Consider the following 19,194-nt stretch of genomic DNA (forward strand, 5'->3'; position numbering starts at 1 on the left):
GGGATGTGCAAAGGTCGCAGCTTGATCATTCTTTTTATTAAAATATGACAAAAATAGGTACATATGTCATTCAGCATGCCATAGACTTTCTGCATGGCTGAGTATGTGCATACATGTATCCATGTCTCTCTCCTTCACTATTTCAAAACAACAGCTAAGTTATGGGAGAGATGACATTTCCAATATGGCCACCATATGGTGTCCATGTTTAAAATCAGATCGGAATTCTGTGAGGACTCTTTTTAGAGAAGCCTGGGATGATGGGATGAGACATACAAAGTTTCAGCTTGAAAGGCCTACTTGTTTCAGAGGATATGCCGAATATGTAAGGTTAATGACAGATGGATGACCAACAGACAACATACAGCTAATCATGGAAAAGTCTAGGACTGTCACTGTACCAGGTTTATTGATCATCAACGTTCAATTGTTGCCCTCGGAGATTGTGATTAAAATGTTGGTGGTTTCTTGACTTGGTTGTGTGCAGAGCAATATGATAAATTATTAATAAATAACATAACTGAATTTCACATCATCATTCACTATAGTAACAAATATATTATTTTGCCCCCCCCCCCCCCCGCCCCCCAGAAAAAAATAAAATAAATAAATAACGGTTACAAAACTATAGGGATAAGATAAATCTAAGATCAACTATGTGAATCCCTGAATTACATCTCACAGCTATAAATATTCTTGATAGCAACCAAATAGAAAGAAGTTGTGGAGGCCGTTAACCTACAGTTGATTGGTTTAAGTGTACATTGGACGGAGCTTATGTGATCACGTGACACTAGTTGACGTCCAACGAAAACATCTCCGTCGATGTCTTTGCGTGATATTTAAAGATGTCTCAACATTTGCACATGATATATATAAATATATATAACCCAAAACCTTATTTTCCACCTTTGTTTTCATATGTACAGTCAGTAGCTTATCTGTTGAAAGAGATCCCTTACAGGGAGTCCTTATAAGATCGGAAGGAAGTGGAGATATCATTATAATGGGCAAATAGATCCAGAACAGACCTTTAATCATTAAAAGAAATACAAACATCGCAGGTCCAGCAAGTGCTTGCCTTGTGACCTTTGACCTTTCGGTAGCAAATATTATTGGTTCACACGGTTCCCAGTCATCCAATAATATAGCGTGTACGAAGCTTCATCGCCTACAACATGAACAAACCGAAATAGAAGTGAAATATTATCAACTGCGTGCTAAATTCACCTTTTATGCCTTTTTTTTACCGAAAGAAACTGATATGCGATGGTACACTGGGTTTGTTTCTGGAATCCAATAGTTAATCAATATTTATTGATGTAAGCGGCCATTGTAACAACATGGCAGTGAAGTTTGGCAGATGCCACGTCGAAATATTTATGCATCTTTCCTATTGTTGCGTGTAATATTGTCTTGATCAACTTGATGTAACGAGTACACGGTAATACATAGACGTCATTAATTATGCACTTTGAACATTGTAATTATGTTTTTGTTACAGGGGAGGGTTTTTTTATCGATAAGGTAGACACATGTCCCTCTGTCACGTCAGAATTTGGGTCTGATTTTTGACAGTTGTAGGGCAACAGCTGACGTGAGTGTTGCAATGACTTGATCAGTGTAAATCCCACATCTCACAACTGCTACACCTATTGTCAGCTGTCACATATCACCTGCTGGGATGTTATTTCCTCAGTACAAGTAAAATTAGTTTTTGAGTATCATATCTGTCAATATCACAATAAGTGATTAAAGTTATGCCAAGGCTGCATTAAGGTTTTGTGCAACCAGTCTCTACCACATCTATGACATATATCAAACAGCAATCACCTTTTTTTTAAAGCTTCATTATTTATTCACTCAGCAAAAGTGCACAGGAATTTGTCCCTCATTTCTTAACATTGTTGAAAATAAGAGCAGTGTTGTTGTAAAATTAACCACTTGGCTTTAATGATAACATTGCCTCTACAAAAAGCCAAACAAGACAAGCTAGAAATATTTGGAATAGGATTTAACCAAAATTAACACCATCAAAATTGATATTACTAAAAAGTTATGGGGTGTATCTCGCTAGCGGTACCATCGAAAACTTATGGGATCTATCTCATCAGTGGTACCATTGAAATTTACCAAGGGTAGTATGTCTGCATCGTTATGTACCATGTTTCCATCTCTTTATACCATGAGTTTCTCTAGCTGAGGTGTCATATTTTTAGAATAGTCAACACTTTGTGTCAGGATTCGTATGAACGTATGGATACACAATTTCAGTTAAAATTATGGTATCCAAAAGATGTTGCTATTAAACTAGTTTCATAAAATTTGTTCGTCACAACATGCACAAGATTATGGTTTTTCCCTTTAAAACTTTTCCAGCAGTATGTAAACGGTGATCCATGACACATTAGCAGAGTTGGACATTCCCACAAGAAAGGACCTTGAGGTTTGCCCCTGGAGTAGTTGAATCTACGGACCCCAGAGTCTGTAATGTTTTACATTAGAGTAATGACAGGGACCCTTTAAGTTTCATTTTTAATTTAGAAGACTGATTAGAAGTCTATATTTGTAGAATTAAGTAATGAATGTACTCAATAAAATGAAGTTATTCTACATATTTGTGTGGGAAAAGATAATTTTACCATTTGAAGGATTGCGTTTTCAGTCCACTGTGTACATGCCACATGATACATCAAATATCAAATATATTGGATATAGCCAGTAATTACTTGTCTCTGAAGTACTTACTCCTACGTAACAAGATCATTGGGTAAAGAGTTTCAGTATCCTATTAATATTTTTACATTTGGTGGTGAAATTGTTATTTGAACCGTCCATTATTCATTCGTGGTTAATTTGGATCCTGTTAAGATTAGTGCTGGAGTAATAGAAGGAACTAATTTGTCAATAATATGTTCTGGACAGTTGGAAAGAATTACTATCATGTATAATTGAAATAGATTGAAATGTTCAGGAATGTGAAAATATGGGCATGATGGGATTTTTATTAGGGGTGTCACGATAAATCAAAATATCGATATATTGCTATTGGTGAGCACTTAAAGTCAATAAATCAATTGTTAAATCTGTTTCCGATCAATAGTATCGGTTTCACTTAGGAATATCAAAAGTTTTGACTGTATTTACCATATCAATAAAATACATGCAATGCTGTTCAAATTTGTTTTCTTTTGATCATGAGTGGTAGTAATTTACACATGGTAATGTGGAAGTTTCTTTTTCTGAAATTATTAAGGTAAAGAAAAAACAAATCAGTCATATCGGAAACGTTACTTTTTATTTGTTGTTATGGTTATCACATATCAAAGGAAACTTCAGTTTCAAGGTTTAATTCAACTCTAAAATCCACCTAAAATGATACACTGAAAACTATCGATATTTATCGCAATAGTTGCTTGCAATATCAATAGTTATCGCAGTAGTTTCTTTCAATATCAATAGTTATCGCAATAGTGATTTCCAGACCAATAGTCACCCCTAATCTATATCATGTTATATATATTCTCTTGCAGTGTTTGAACTTTAGGCATTGAGTCAGGCTTCTGTTACAGATCCTTCACATCTTAACATTAGGTATATGACAAGGACTCCCAGAATCATGTGCTTAATATCAGTCACTGTTTTGTAATGTAATTCACTAAACATAATGATAGATAATTGTGGCTGCTGTACTCAACTTGCTTCATTATGAAGTTGAAATTGATGATGATGATGATTATTATTATTATTATTATTATTATTATTATTATTATTATTATTCACCTGAGCTAGGTATCTTGATATCAGCCTAATGTCGCTGTGCCAAACCTCACTTCTTCAGTAGTCATAGTTGTGATATGTAATGTAATTTTTCACAGCACTATAGTACAATAAGGTCAACTCAACATGCTCAAATAGAAGTGAAAGTTATCATAAATCAATATGTCAAATTTAAGCCTTTAACATGTCAAAGGTTTACTATAAAAATAACTTTAGTATGTTGGTGTAGCCTTGGAACTTGAACATAATTTAGTGGGTTTTTGACATGTTGAACTGAATGATTGTGAACAAATCCTCAACACATGAGCATACAGTGTTTGAAATAATTTCAACACCCCAAAATACAGTTGGGCAGGTGACCCATAAGTGTTACCTTCCCTACTTCAAAGTTACCTGCCCACATTCAGACATTATAAATGTCATAAAATCGCGTTGTGATATAATAGTTGAAATGATGCAAACAATTACTTGTGAATCTTCAAAATCTTTAAAACTGAATGTAAGAATTCTTAAAATTAGCTGCCAGACAGTCGGCCAGGTAGAAGAAAATTTCATGCAGCCCGACAGAAAAGTTACCAGCCACGGGCAGGTGGGCAGGCAGTTATTTCGGACACTGTGAGCATGTGTTGTGGAGTACATTTATATCCTTATAACATAACTGAACTGCAGACTGTACATTTCATAGATCCGTGTGCTACACATATCATTATACAATGTACACGTATTCAAAATGACTTATGTTGTCCTGTCTTAAAAATACCCCAAGATTCTGTGAAGTATAATTAATAGGGTTATTATTATACTGCCACATTCAGTAAGTACTCATCAGGATGAACTGTCTTATTTTCAGCACATGTTGAAGTAAGTTTGTGCCATCAATGTAAGGAGAACCACCATCAGTCCACGAACCCTGGGGAAAATGTTGTCCAAAACATCGAAGACAATCGCCCTGTGCTCTCTAGCCAACTTTATCAATTCAGCAGACAGGGTGATTATGCCCATTGCTATCGTGCCGATGACGGACAAGTTCAAGTGGGATTTGCATGGACAAGGATGGGTTCTTAGTTCATTTGCTGTTGGTTATATGAGCAGCCAGGTAAATATGCTTCAATCCACAAAGAGGTGTGTGTGTGTGTGTGTGTGTGTGTGTGTGTGTGTGTGTGTGTGAGTGTGAGTGTGTGTGTGTGTGAGAGAGAGAGAGAGAGATATTATTTTCCATTTCCATGCTTCATATCAGATTGTTCTCTCCAGATATTCAGAATGTATACAAAAAAGTCAGATAACTGTAGCAGTAAACATGTTTTCTTCTCGCATAAAACAGCCCAGTGGGGATTTTGGGTTAGAAACCAATGTTTGTTGTCATCTTCCTGAGGCAGAGGAGTTAACCATGTTAACTGACTTTAGAAGTCCAGTTTCCACCTTTGCTTGACTACGCTGGAATTTATGGGCTCGATCTTAACGCCACCTGTGGCTATTACGAGTTATGTTCCTTCTATGTCACTCCTACTGATCAATCAGATTCCACCTCTTGAATCACTTGCATTTGCTTCAATCAAAATGGTGGCACCCAGTCAAGACGATTTCATCGATAATTAAGATCTTTATTGTAATAAAACAGGTTTAACTTCGGAAAGTGCATCAAATCTTGAGCATCTATGTTAAAAACATGAAAGGATTGGAAAAAAATATCTGTCAATGCCCAGTCGACGGTACACATGCTCTACAAATCCTGCAATCAAACAAATTCAGCACGGCCATTGCCATGTTATTTATGAACCGGATGTTAATTTTGTAACAGGACTTTTATTGGACTATGCATAGACTCATTATATAACTCCTTCATTCCAGCCTAGTTCAGCAAGGCTGGAAACTGGACTTTTAAAGTCAGTTAACTCCTTTGCCTTGGGATGATGGCTTGTTGTAAGCGGCAACCAATTAGATCAGTAGGTCAGACTCGGTGACTTGGTTGATGGTGTGCTATCATACCTTGACAGTGGGGGTCATTGCTCAAAATATCGATCCCTGGATTGACTGGCCCAGACTATATATCTGGAGATTGCAGAGTGTGGCTTTTATTTGAGTGCGGTGTTAAACAACAAACAGACTCTTACGTAAAGTGAAAACATGAAGTCATCCAACTGACTGTGATAGCTCTTCCCTGCAGGTAGTGGGAGGCAGTGCAGCCAAGAAGTATGGCGGCAAGACGATCCTGGTTGTCTCAGTGCTACTGTGGTCAATGTCAACGTTCATGGTTCCATTTTTTGCTCACTCAATATATGCTCTGATTTTGTCCCGAGTGATACTGGGTTTAGGAGAAGGATTAGGTAAGTCAACAGTGATTATAGTCATACCTGTTATTAGCATTTTCTCTTTGTTTTGTTTTTTACTTAGTATAATCATGATAATACTTCACAGAAAACAGTTGGTTTTTTAGCCATTCTAGATTATATAAGATATATTTATGAAATCACACTACTATCATATTTCAACATCATGGTGACAAATAGTGTCTTATGATCTCTGGGGGAGGGGAAAGTAGCTTATTACCTAACTGTAGCAAGTTTTTCATTTAAACATATTTTTTTTACACTTCCCCACTCAGCATAAACAATGGATTGTTCTCAACCCCCTAAAAGTTTGCCAAAATGCTTTTCATGTTCATGTAGTTATTTAAAGCTGGGTACTTTCATTGAGGATATTAGTGGCAACATTGTCTAAATGCATTAATATTTTTCAGGTTTACCAACTATTTTCCATATCTTTGCCCATGCAATACCTTGCGAGGAGAGGTCGAGGGCATTCGGCTATCTTGTAGCATGTGGATCCATAGGCGGGACTATTGCAGCAGTGGTGAGTGTTTCAGTGTGTCCTTGCAAGGCAATTATGTCTGGTTATAGTAAAATGTTCAAGCAACTTCAACACAACTGACTCATTTACCATTGTGGACTCTTATCACTTCTTCAGATTTCCCACACCTGTGTGTGATTCTGATGTCAGTAAGTCCCCAGTACCCCTTGCTTGTTATAAGAGGTGATGACATGGGTATCTGGTGGATATAATGTGTGACCTGACTGATTGTGTATCATGAGTGACCTGGCTGATTGTGTGTCATCAGTGACCTGGATGGTTGTATGTCATCAGTGACCTGGCTGATTGTGTGTCATCAATGACCTGACTGACCGTGTATCATCAGTGACCTGACTGACCGTGTGTCATCAGTGACCTGGTTGACTCATGACTGTGTTGTTAGTGACCTGGCTGGTTGTGTGTTCAGTGACCTGGATGATTGTGTATCATCAGTGACCTGGCTGGTTGTGTGTGTCATCAGTGACCTGGCTAGTTGTGTGTGTTATCAGTGACCTGGCTGGTTGTGTGTGTCATCAGTGACCTGGCTGGTTGTGAGTGTCATCAGTGACCTGGCTGGTTGCGTGTCGTCAGTGACCTGACTGACTGTGTGTATCATCAGTGACCTGGCTGGTTGTGTGTCATCAGTGACCTGGCTGGTTGTGAGTGTCATCAGTGACCTGGCTGGTTGTGTGTCGTCAGTGACCTGGCTGATTGTGTGTTGTCAGTGACCTGGCTGATTGTGTGTCGTCAGTGACCTGGCTGTTTGTGTGTCATCTGTGACCTGCCTGGTTGTGTGTCATCAGTGACCTGACTGACTGACTGTGTGTTCAGTGACCTGGATGATTGTGTATCATCAGTGACCTGGCTGGTTGTGTGTGTCATCAGCGATCTGGCTAGTTGTGTGTGTTATCAGTGACCTGGCTGGTTGTGTGTCATCAGTGACCTGGCTGGTTGTGTGTTCAGTGACCTGGATGATTGTGTATCATCAGTGACCTGGCTGGTTGTGTGTGTCATCAGCGATCTGGCTAGTTGTGTGTGTTATCAGTGACCTGGCTGGTTGTGTGTGTCATCAGTGACCTGGCTGGTTGTGTGTCATCAGTGACCTGGATGGTTGTGTGTCATCAGTGACCTGGCTGATTGTGTTGTCAGTGACCTGGCTGATTGTGTGTTGTCAGTGACCTGACTGACTGTGTGTCATCAGTGACCTGGCTGTTTGTGTGTCATCAGTGACCTGGCTGGTTGTGTGTCATTAGTGACCTGGCTGATTGTGTTGTCAGTGACCTGGCTGATTGTGTGTTGTCAGTGACCTGGCTGATTGTGTGTTGTCAGTGACCTGGCTGATTGTGTTGTCAGTGACCTGGCTGATTGTGTGTTGTCAGTGACCTGGCTGATTGTGTGTTGTCAGTGACCTGGCTGATTGTGTTGTCAGTGACCTGGCTGATTGTGTGTTGTCAGTGACCTGGCTGATTGTGTGTTGTCAGTGACCTGGCTGATTGTGTTGTCAGTGACCTGGCTGATTGTGTGTTGTCAGTGACCTGGTTGGTTGTGAGTGTCATCAGTGACCTGGATGATTGTGTGATCAGTGACCTGGTTGGTTGTGTGTTGTCAGTGACCTGGCTGGTTGTGAGTGTCATCAGTGACCTGGCTGGTTGTGTGTGTCATCAGTGACCTGGATGATTGTGTCATCAGTGACCTGGTTGGTTGTGTGTTGTCAGTGACCTGGTTGGTTGTGTGTTGTCAGTGACCTGGTTGGTTGTGTGTTGTCAGTGACCTGGCTGGTTGTGAGTGTCATCAGTGACCTGGTTGGTTGTGTGTTGTCAGTGACCTGGCTGGTTGTGAGTGTCATCAGTGACCTGGATGATTGTGTCATCAGTGACCTGGTTGGTTGTGTGTTGTCAGTGACCTGGTTGGTTGTGTGTTGTCAGTGACCTGACTGACTGTGTGTCATCAGTCACTCACTCGATTTCTTACTTCTGTCCTAATGAGTCTCTGTTTTCTCCCTGCAGGTGTGTCCTCATCTGACCTGGCCCTGGATGTTTTACTTATTTGGGTTTTTAGGTTTCATCTGGGCCTTCATCTGGCTGTTACTTTATAAAGAGGCCAGAGGTTCATCAGACGAGGAGTTTGTAGAGCCACCTAAGGTGAGATCAAAAACATTTGTGTCTATTGGCACAAACTGGTTAGTTAGCATCACATTTTATCTTATCCTGATTTATACACATGAGTAATAAGTATGAGTCAGGATAAGTATAAATGATATTTTTACTCTAAAAAATACATTTTTAGTACATATTAGTGTCATTTTGTATTTTATTAGCTGATCTTGCTGGACCTAACAGAATTGTACTAGAGGCGAGCTTCGAACTAGTGGCTAATGTCATAGACTGGACGACCAGTGATTTTGCAAGAGGACGTTTTCATGAATTTGACAATTTTTTGATTGGATGTTCTTCTGTATCATGTCCAAAATTTAAAAATATCTTTTAAGGCATTTTCGATGACAATCAGTCCAGGAAATGAACTGGTCTGAATCCCTGGAGACATTTCTGTTTGACTTAATTCAGTGATGAAACCATGTTATGTATTTTCTCCCACATGTGTCTATCTCAAATTAGTAAAAATCTAGAGGAATCTAATTGTTTTGTCCCAAAATCAAGTTACATTTCATGTACGACTTATCTGAAATGAGCTGTGGACTAGCAGGGCACCAGTGGTGTCTTTCCCTGTCTCCTTCTGACATGTTGTAATTGATGCCCATGAACCGGCTGGCAATGCTGAGTGTATGCCTATGGCCCAATAGCTTAGGTCGTTGCTAGTCCCTAATAATATGAGTATCGCTGTATGCAGTACATAGTATGAAATATTTTAGTATCCCTACAGCAAAACTCATCCATGATCGACTGAATGAATGTGTTCCATGGTATGTTTCAGGTCAACAACACGAACGTGCGGTGGATGGAGTTTATCTGTCACTGGCCCATGTGGTCGATCTACATCGCTCACTTCAGCATGAACTGGTCCAACTACATCATCATGCAGTGGCTGCCCACCTACATGACCCGCAACCTGGGAGCCAACCAGAGCCACATCATGTTCACGGCAGTGCCTTACATCATGAACTCTTTAGTAGGAGTAGGTGGGTAGCCCATGCTGTCACCTGGGGTCTTCCAGGGCAGACCGTCTCCGAAGTCTAGTGGTAGAGCGTCTACTCAGAGAGAGGGGGTCGATCCTGGGCCGTGTCATACCAAAAGATGTTAAAAGATAGTACTTGTTGTTACCCTGTTACCCTGCACAGCGTTAAGGGGCTAAAACAAGGACTGATTTGCTTGGAGTCAGTATACTGTGTCTGAGTGGGGTATTCATGTTAAACTGCAACATGGTATCTCGGTGGGCTAGCATGATAAAATCGGCATTAGTCCGAACTACAAGCAGCCACACACACACCAGTATGCACGTCGCAATATAAGTGCTATAATCTTGAACGCGACGTTATACACAATTTCACCTCACCTCTTCCAGGACAGAATAGGTTCCATACTTGTCCCCTACAGGGGTGTACAGGGCAAAATAGGTTCTCAGTAAGCCATGGTAGTAAGTAGTGGTACTTCCAGGGTGGAATAGGTTCTCAGTGAGCCATGTTGATCTCATCGTGGTACTTCCAGGGTGGAATAGGTTCTCTGTAAGCCATGCTTGTCCTCTAGTAGGATCGTCAAGGTGACGGTGGGAGTGGTGCAGTGGACTCATTGTGCTTGTCTCATGTGGTCTCATTTTGTTGCAGCGGCTGGACATTTCGCTGATGCTCTCATTGCCCACAAGTGGACAGTGTTGTCCGTGCGGCGCCTGATGACCAGCATCGGGTTACTTGGACCCGGCTTATTTATCCTGTTTTTCAGTGCTGTGAATAACCTTCCCTTAGCTGTGTTGTGAGTAGCTCTTAATAACATTCCTCTTTTCTGTGATTGATACCAGAAGTGCCAATTACATTGAAACAAATTTATGCGATGAAACATCATAACATACACACCTGTTCCGAAATATTTTTAATTATGGCTACCAAACAGGAATGTGGCACTGAATGTCTATTGAACATAATAACTATACAGTTAGACTCATCTTGCTCACTGCTCTATGAATCTCATGCCAACCTATAAGGAATGTAGCATTAGACAGAAATTTGTTCTTTAATAACAATGTTCAGTCTCACTGTTTCGCCTGTTTAATATTCAAGGAACAGAAAATTAACCAAATGTGATTCCAAACAGGAATGTGGCACTGAATGTCTATTGAACATAATAACTATACAGTTAGACTCATCTTGCTCACTGCTCTATGAATCTCATGCCAACCTATAAGGAATGTAGCATTAGACAGAAATTTGTTCTTTTATAACAATGTTCAGTCTCACTGTTTCGCCTGTTTAATATTCAAGGAACAGAAATTTAACCAAATGTGAAATATTATATATTTTTTATTAACTGGTGTCAAAGTGAGTTGTCTCTGCTTTTTCTTTCAGTTTTGTCTCCATATCTTTAGGCCTGAGTGCATGCAATTCTTCTGGTCACCTCAGCAACCATGCTGAAGTGGCTCCCAATCATGCGGGCATCACATTCGCTATATCCAACACACTTGTAAGTAAATGTAGTATGTTGTCATTCTTCCTTGGCCATGGTTGGCCCAGTGGTCTAAGGCACCCTTATTTGATGTGCAGAGTTGAGTCCCTTGGGCATGCCAAAAACCTATGGTTGTGGGTTCGAATCCCGGTTTGCCCTGATTATGTTTCTAGGTTTGTCAGCACCATACCCAAGCTCGTGGGTTTCACCAAAGTGGTAAATGCCTGAGACATGCATCACTTTGGGCTTTCCTCCCACATTAAGCTGACACGCCGTGATATAACTGTAAAGCAGCGGTAAACCCAACTTACTCACTATCATTCTTCATCATTATGAACCATTATACCTCACTCAATAAAAAAACTTCAGTGCACCCCTGTTGGGTGTCTAGGTCAATGTAGTCCCATGTACCCCACGTTTGTTACATGAGCCAGCTTACGTGGGGGTCACATTCTGTGACATGGCAGATTGGGTCATCGTACACAGACAGCATGAGATGTTGGTCATGCTATCAACCACCTGGCCCAGAAAGGTATATCTGCAGGACACACTGAAAATTAGAATATTGCTAAAAACATATTTATTTGTTTGAAGTTTAACACCATTCTCAGCAATATTCCAGCTATATATAATCAAGACTTGATCAGACATGTCAGTTGTTGATATTATGGGCAATGTCCAACACCACTGGGTGCGATGACATGTGATGAACCAAATCAACGATCCTGACTACCCGATCCATTTGACCGCCTCCGTGGTCTAGTGGTAGAGCGTCCGCCCGGAGAGCGGAAGGTCCGGGGTTCGATCTCCGGCTGCGTCATACCAAAAGACGTTAAAAGATGGTACTTGTTGTTACCCTGTCTAGCGCTCGGCATTAAGGGGCTAAAAGAAGGACTGGTCGGCTCGGAGTCAGTATACTGTGTCTGAGGGGGATATTCATGTTAAACTGCGGCATGGTATCTCAGTGGGCTAGCACTATAAATCGGCATCAGTCCGGACTAGTACAAACACTACGTCGCTATATAAGTACAATAATCTTGGACGCAACGTTAAAACCCAATTTCACCTCACCTCACCCGATCCATTTTGTCACCTCTTACGATAGGCATAGGCTGCTTAGGACCAATTATGACCCAGAATTCCTATGGGGTTAAATGATCAATGCAACTACTTTCATACCACGTTCAATGTTTAAAATGTAATCATGTTATATGTCATATATGTAGAGATTGATCCTGATGGGGATATGGTGGCAAAGTCAACTAAGGCACTGCAGTTCGCTCTGCAGAGTTGCGCCCTTTATACATGCCAGAAACGTATGATTGGAGCTTGAATTCTTAGACCACCTAGATTATAGTTCAAGGTCTGTCAGCACCATACCTGTTGGTTGTTGGTTTGTTGTTTTACGCTGCACTTAGCAATATTCCAGCTATATGATGGCGGTCTGTAAATAATCGAGTCTGGACCAGACAATCCAGTGATTGATATCATGAGCATCGATCCGGGCAATTGGGATCGATCATACGTTTCAATCAAGTCAGTGAGCCTGACCACCCGATCCAGTTAGTCGCCTCTTACGGCAAGTGTGGGTTGCTGAAGACCTATTCTACCCCGGATCTTCATGGGTCCCTGTACTGTTATGTTGACCAATGTGGTAAACATCTAAGACCTGCATCAAATTTCGGGCTTTCCCACCAGACTTGCTGTGTGATAACTGATAAGCCGAAAGCAGCATTAAACCCCTGTCACTCACTCACTCACTCACTCATCTAGATTCCTTCTCTAATTTTCAGGCCACAATTCCCGGGATCACCTGTGGTCCTCTCACTGCGGAGCTGGTGACTCAGTCCCACGGACGGTGGTTCCCCGTCTTCATCATTGCCGCGGGGGTCAACTTTGTAGGGGCTATTATTTATCTAAGTCAGAGTGCTGCAAGTCAGGTGTTATGAGAGGAAGAGAGTATTGAGAGCGAGAGAAAGACACACAGAATGAATGTGAGGAGGAGCGATTGTGTGGGAGGCAGATGTGTGTATGTAAGCGACAGTTTTTGTGTGAGCGATAATGTATTCCTGGGGTTAAATCACCGATTTCAGTAAACGTTTTGACTCACCACTACACCAAGCCATGTTCTAGTACCTAACATGCTGTCACATAATCAAATGTTTTCTAAATATCAACTGGGAAGATGACACCCATATTACCATGGTAATGAATACCACTGCACTGAGAACTTTTTTTACCTATTTTACCAGATCCTTTAAAGAATGAAAATGGGTTAAAAAAGGTTATAATGAATTAAATCAAATACATATATCATTGATGGGGTATATTTTACAGTATAATAACTGGTTTGGGTATGGAAGCTGACATGTCGTGTTATAACAGAAATACTGTTAAAAGCAGTGAATGTCACATTAAGACAGATAATTAGAAGCCTTTAGTGTTTTCCAGGTGATGAAAATACCTTTAAGGCTAATACTTATAGGCTAGGGCTCTGTTTCACAAGGTGATAACAGAGCTATGACTGGCATTACTACGTCTCACATGTATTACAGTAATTGTAGCACTGAGATCCCTGTACAGACCAGTGCCATGGAGTGTACACTGAAAGATTCTATGTGGAGATCTGGGTTTGAATACCGGTAGGTCTTCAGCAACCCATGCTTGCTGTGAATTGCGACTTTGCTTGTCGTAAGAGGCGACTTACAGGATCGGGTGGTCAGGCTCACTGACATGGCTGATGCATGTCATCATATCCCAATTTGTGGGGATCAATGCTCATAATGTCAATCACTGGATTGTCTGGTCCAGGCTCAATTATTTACAGACCATTGTCATATAGCTGGAATATTGCTGAGGGCAGCGTTAAACAATATTAAACAAACAAACAAACAAACTCTATACTCTATGTCCCCTTGATCACCATGTAGTGTCATATAACATGTACCTACCTCACATCATTTGTTTTTGTTAAAACAGTTATTGCAAAAATATTAATTATGTAAAGTTTACTAAGTTTTCCTGAGTTATGCTTTATCTTACGCACAACTATATTATAACCTTGCAACAAAACACATGGCAATGGAGATGAAATCTGTAAAAGAACATGAGCATTAAGATTGGGTTTAGGTATTTATTGAAATACCAATGCACTTTATGGGTCTTTTAGTATATCCAAATAAAGTGAGATTACCAATGCACTATCTATTACTACTGGAGTACAATAAGTATTGTTGAGTGAGAGTGTTGATTGGTGTTTTAGCTGTGGGATTGACGTGTAACTGTGTAAATACGATGGTGGTTTTACTTGATCAAAGTCTTCTCCCCAATAGCTTCATATTTTGCAATCATGAAATGTGTGATTTATCTATCTGATACTGTAGTTACGTCATGACATGAGATGTGTATATTGTTAATATTTTGGGCTTCCCTTTGCCCATAGGTATTATATTAATTCTATATATGTTTGTTTTAGAAAAGGCATGGCAAGCATGCATCTTGTGTTATGTATAAGTGTTTATGGAGGCAATTTGATAGGGTATTTGTTGATTAAGGAAAAGCATGGGTTATCATGCATTTTCTGATTGATACTGATCGATATAAGTGTCCTGGTCGTAAGGATCTGGGTTAGAATTGATCTTCATCAGCCCATGCTTGTAAGAGGCGATTTATGCAATCTGGTGATCTGACTTAGTGACTTGGTTGATGAATGTCATTATACCCTGTAAGTGTCCATTAGGACGAGTTGGAAGTTATTGCAATGATTTGATATAAGAGAAAAGTAATTGTTGCTACTTGTTTGTGTCAATAGAGAAAGACTGTCAGAACATAACCTGTTTGTATAGAAGTTCCGGATGATTCTGTTAGGAACATTCACATGTACAAACGATGTGAATCTTTGATCAGGAAGTTTGCATGTCTAGATGATAATGGTATGATCAAGATTCATAAGGTAGCACTTTACTAAGAAACAATTTTTTTGGGTGTGTATTTTATTTTACTCTTTTTTTTCTCTGTCTTTGCCCAATTTACAAACACGTAGGCTTACTGAAACATTAAGTCTTGGCCATTTTGGCAATGGTCGCCATGATGTCCAAGGTTTACCCTTTGAGAAAAAGAAAACTCTTCAAATTATGGACATCCTTTCTGATGCATAAGACATATGCCAGCTAATATATAATTTGGTATTACCAGGGTCACTGATCCTACTGGCACCGCCAACCCCTCACACCTTGACCTTGACATTCCCACTGATATTTTTGCTGACCTCCATACTGTCAAATATGCTCATGCTAGCAATATTTCCAAGAAGGATTGGGGCGGTCGGGTAGCCTAGTGGTTAAAGCGTTCGCTCGTCACGCCGAAGACCCGGGTTCGATTCCCGACATGGGTACAATGTGTGAAGCCCATTTCTGGTGTCCCCCGCCGTGATATTGCTGGAATATTGCTAAAAGCGGCGTAAAACAAAACTCACTCACTCACTCCAAGAAGGATTGGTTTTAAATGTGTTGTCTCCTCACACAACTAATCTTGAAAACAATATTACCACTGGTATGTTATGAGCACGGAGTGTACACGTAGGTAATCTTTTATGAAGATCTATTACCAGACATTTAAATAATACAGAAAGATCAAAAAAAGGAATTAGTTTCCAATATGGGTATATGCAGAAAGACGTCAGAATATACTTTGTAATGAAAGTAATTGTTAATCTGTCAAGTTTGTTGCTTTAAATATTTATTTTCATTAAAAAAGCTGATAGGTCTACAAGAGATAAAGGATAGTCTTATTACATATATAAAATTGATAACGTAACATTGTTATATTATGTACAATTGGGTTTTTTTAAGATTATTTTTAAGAAATCATGTAAACTTTTCTGTGATCTGTGAATTATTATTTTTATTTTTTTTTAAATGTGGTTCTGGGGTCCCAAGAAATAATATAAATTGTGGCCTTAATTGTAATCTGATAAAAAGACATGATGTGGTAAGTTGTTTTATCATTTATTATTAGGTATGATAATTCTGTTGTATGTATGATTTAGTAAATGGTGAAGCCCTTTTTTGGTGTCCCCAGCTGTGATATTGCTGGAATATTGCTAAAAAGCAGTGTAAAACCAAACTCACTCACTCACTGCAGTAAATGGCTTCTCTGTTATGGCATTTTTTCCGTAATAGGTTCACCAGCATATTTGTTGCTGTATAGATGTTATTGATGTTGTTTACATTGTTTACATTTCATTAAAATAAATAGTTTTACCATGCTTGCCAATATTAGTGATCGTGAAACTGTTTTGTGCTTGTAAATATAGTCCCATACAATGTTAGAACTTAGCACTAGCCCGCTATCCCGGGGCTAGTACAAATTCCTGCAGGCTAGTTTAAATGTCCAATTTCACCATTGTTTTAACATTACAAGGGCATTTTGTCTTCACCCGGGCTAGTTCTGAGTTACGTTTCAACCTTGCACTAGTGGGCCCTCTGTGATACACTTCCTGCTGCCAAACACTGAAAAAGCAAATACTCAGAAGCCTATTTTGCCTTTGTGGTGAGCATGGTGAGGCATTAAACTTTTGGGTGTCAGGGTCAAATAGGAAGCAGCTGGATAGGATCAATAGCTCACCCTGGTTATCTCGAGATATTGTTTGTCATACATTTATAGACAATTCCAATTGCATTTCTTGCTTATATAAACACAGTTGTCCATAGATTTTGATGTAGTGGCCTAGTACCCAAAACAAACAAAAATATCCCAAACATTTCCAAGCAAGACTTTGGACTCCAACTTTGGGGGTTAATGCACTCGGTTCCAAATCAAAATAAGAGGTTGCTATTCTACAGTTAGACTCCCTCAAATTTTTAAACACAGGTTTTATGTTCTATTTAATAGATAATTCACAAATAAAAATCTTTAAAATATTTCAGAAATCAAATGTTAGTGTATTGATCTAGTGGTTAAAGCGTTTGCCTGTTTTGCCAAACACTAAGGTTTAGTTCCCAACATGGGTACAGTGAGTGAAACCTAGGTATCCCTGCTATATATGGCAACAACTGTGCTCACCTCTATCTTACAGCTTCAGTTAACTCAAACATGTTGGGAGGTGGGGTAGCCTAGTGGTTAAAGCGTTCGCTCGTCACGCCGAAGACCCGGGTTCGATTCCCGACATGGGTACAATGTGTGAAGCCTATTTCTGGTGTCCCCCGCCGTGATATTGCTGGAATATTGCTAAAAGCGGCGTAAAATCATACTCACTCACTCACTCAAACATGTTGGGAGGTGGGGTAGCCTAGTAGTTAAAGCATCCGCTTGTCATGCCGAAGACCCGAGTTAGATTCCCCACATGGGTACAATGTGTGAATCAAATTCTGGTGTCCCCCGCTGTGATATTGCTGGAATATTGCTAAAACCGGCTTAAAACCATACTCACTCAAGGATCACGTCAGTGTGGTAAGACTTGCTGTCGGGTAGCCAAGTGTCACACTCACTCATCCAAGAGATAAGTCCCTATACCACACAGGACTTGCATTGAGTCTACATCTAGATCGTCACCTTGACTATGTAATATATAAAACAGATAAGCCTTTTTGATAGACAAGTTACGTTTTATGTTTGTTTAAGATCTTCAAAATGTATGTTGTGATTCCAATGACAGGACTCCAAGGAAATAGTAGACACTATGTTGTCTTTGTTTTTGCAAAAATAAGGTAGGTACTAGTGGGCAATATTTCATGCATCTCTGTTTATGTATAATATCCACCTGAATCAGTGACGGTGATATTTGAAAAGAGCGCAATGAAATTGGAAAGGTAGACACATGGAAATCGCCAGTTCTTTTGGGGAGATTTAATTTAAGTTTTTAGGGACAGATGACCCATGATGGTAGCAAGGTGGGGTAAGAAAATAAGGGTATTTGGAACTACTCTATATTTATACGCCTCTTTTGTCTTCTAATAGCTCCGTGTGTAGCCAGTGAGATTCTGATATTATGTCTGCATGAGTGTTACTATAGTTCCAGTGTGAGTGTAGATTCTTTCTGTACATTTCATACAACTCAACTGTACATATGATGTAACATACATTCACTTCTCCACATATATCAGAACAAAATAATGAACATTGGGGAGAGTTTACAATGTGATATTTTATAACCATGATGTTTGGATCAGGATTTGTCTACCAGCTGGATCACAGTTGTACAGCTTGTCCAAAGGAAGTTAATGACCAGATAGGATAGGCACAGTTCCAGACTTCACTCCTGGTATTACTAGATCTCGGGTTAGAATAGGTCCCCAGGACTCTGTTGCGTGTAGCAAGAGGCAACCAAACTGGAATGGCTGGTCAGCTTAGTGGCTTTGTTGATTGTGTGTCAACATCCAGACAGTATCATCAGGCCCAGACTCAATTATTTACAGGTCGCTGTCATATAGCTGGAATATTGCTGGCGTGAAAACAATGAAACAAATATTAACTGAAGTAGCTAATTTTTTCATTCAGTTTTCATTCAATGAAATTGCTGCGAGTAATAAAGTGTGAACATTTGCACACCAATGGTTTGGGTCCAGATCCCCACCTTGTTCAAGTCAGTGGCTCTTGCCTTGAGGGGGCACGGGTGGCCCAGTCGTCTAAGGCGCCGCGATTCGCTGTGCAGAGTTGCGTCCCTTGGGCATGCCAGAAACCTATGATTGTGGGTTCGAATCCCAGTTCGCCCCAATTATGTTTCTAGGTTTGTCAGCACCATACCCGTGCTCGTGGGTTTCACCGAAGTGGTAAACGTCTGAGACCTGCATCACTTCGGGCTTTCCTCCCACATTAAGCTGACACGCCGTGATATAACTGGAATACTGTTAAAAGCGGCGTTAAACCCAACTCACTCACTCACTCACTCTTGCCTTGATGTCTGTATGTGCTGTACCCTACTGTACATGATAACCCTACTAATGCTTTCCTGCATAAA

At 40.0% G+C, this 19,194-nt stretch overlaps 1 protein-coding gene across 1 annotated transcript; it reads left to right on the plus strand.

Annotated features, from left to right (window-relative positions):
• Positions 1-1,297: 1,297 nt before the first annotated feature.
• Positions 1,298-14,001, plus strand: LOC124113733 (sialin-like). Its single transcript, XM_046474241.2, has 9 exons — positions 1,298-1,444; positions 4,631-4,876; positions 5,945-6,104; positions 6,518-6,630; positions 8,634-8,768; positions 9,559-9,763; positions 10,406-10,550; positions 11,141-11,255; positions 13,031-14,001. Exons 2-9 carry the CDS (start codon positions 4,700-4,702, stop codon positions 13,184-13,186), a joined length of 1,206 nt encoding a protein of 401 aa, XP_046330197.1. The 5' UTR covers positions 1,298-1,444; positions 4,631-4,699; the 3' UTR covers positions 13,187-14,001.
• The last annotated feature ends 5,193 nt before the right edge of the window (positions 14,002-19,194 follow it).

The sequence above is a fragment of the Haliotis rufescens genome, unplaced genomic scaffold, assembly GCF_023055435.1.
Source record: "Haliotis rufescens isolate VD_foot unplaced genomic scaffold, xgHalRufe1.0.p SCAF_2, whole genome shotgun sequence".
NCBI classification, from domain to species: Eukaryota; Metazoa; Mollusca; class Gastropoda; order Lepetellida; family Haliotidae; genus Haliotis; species Haliotis rufescens.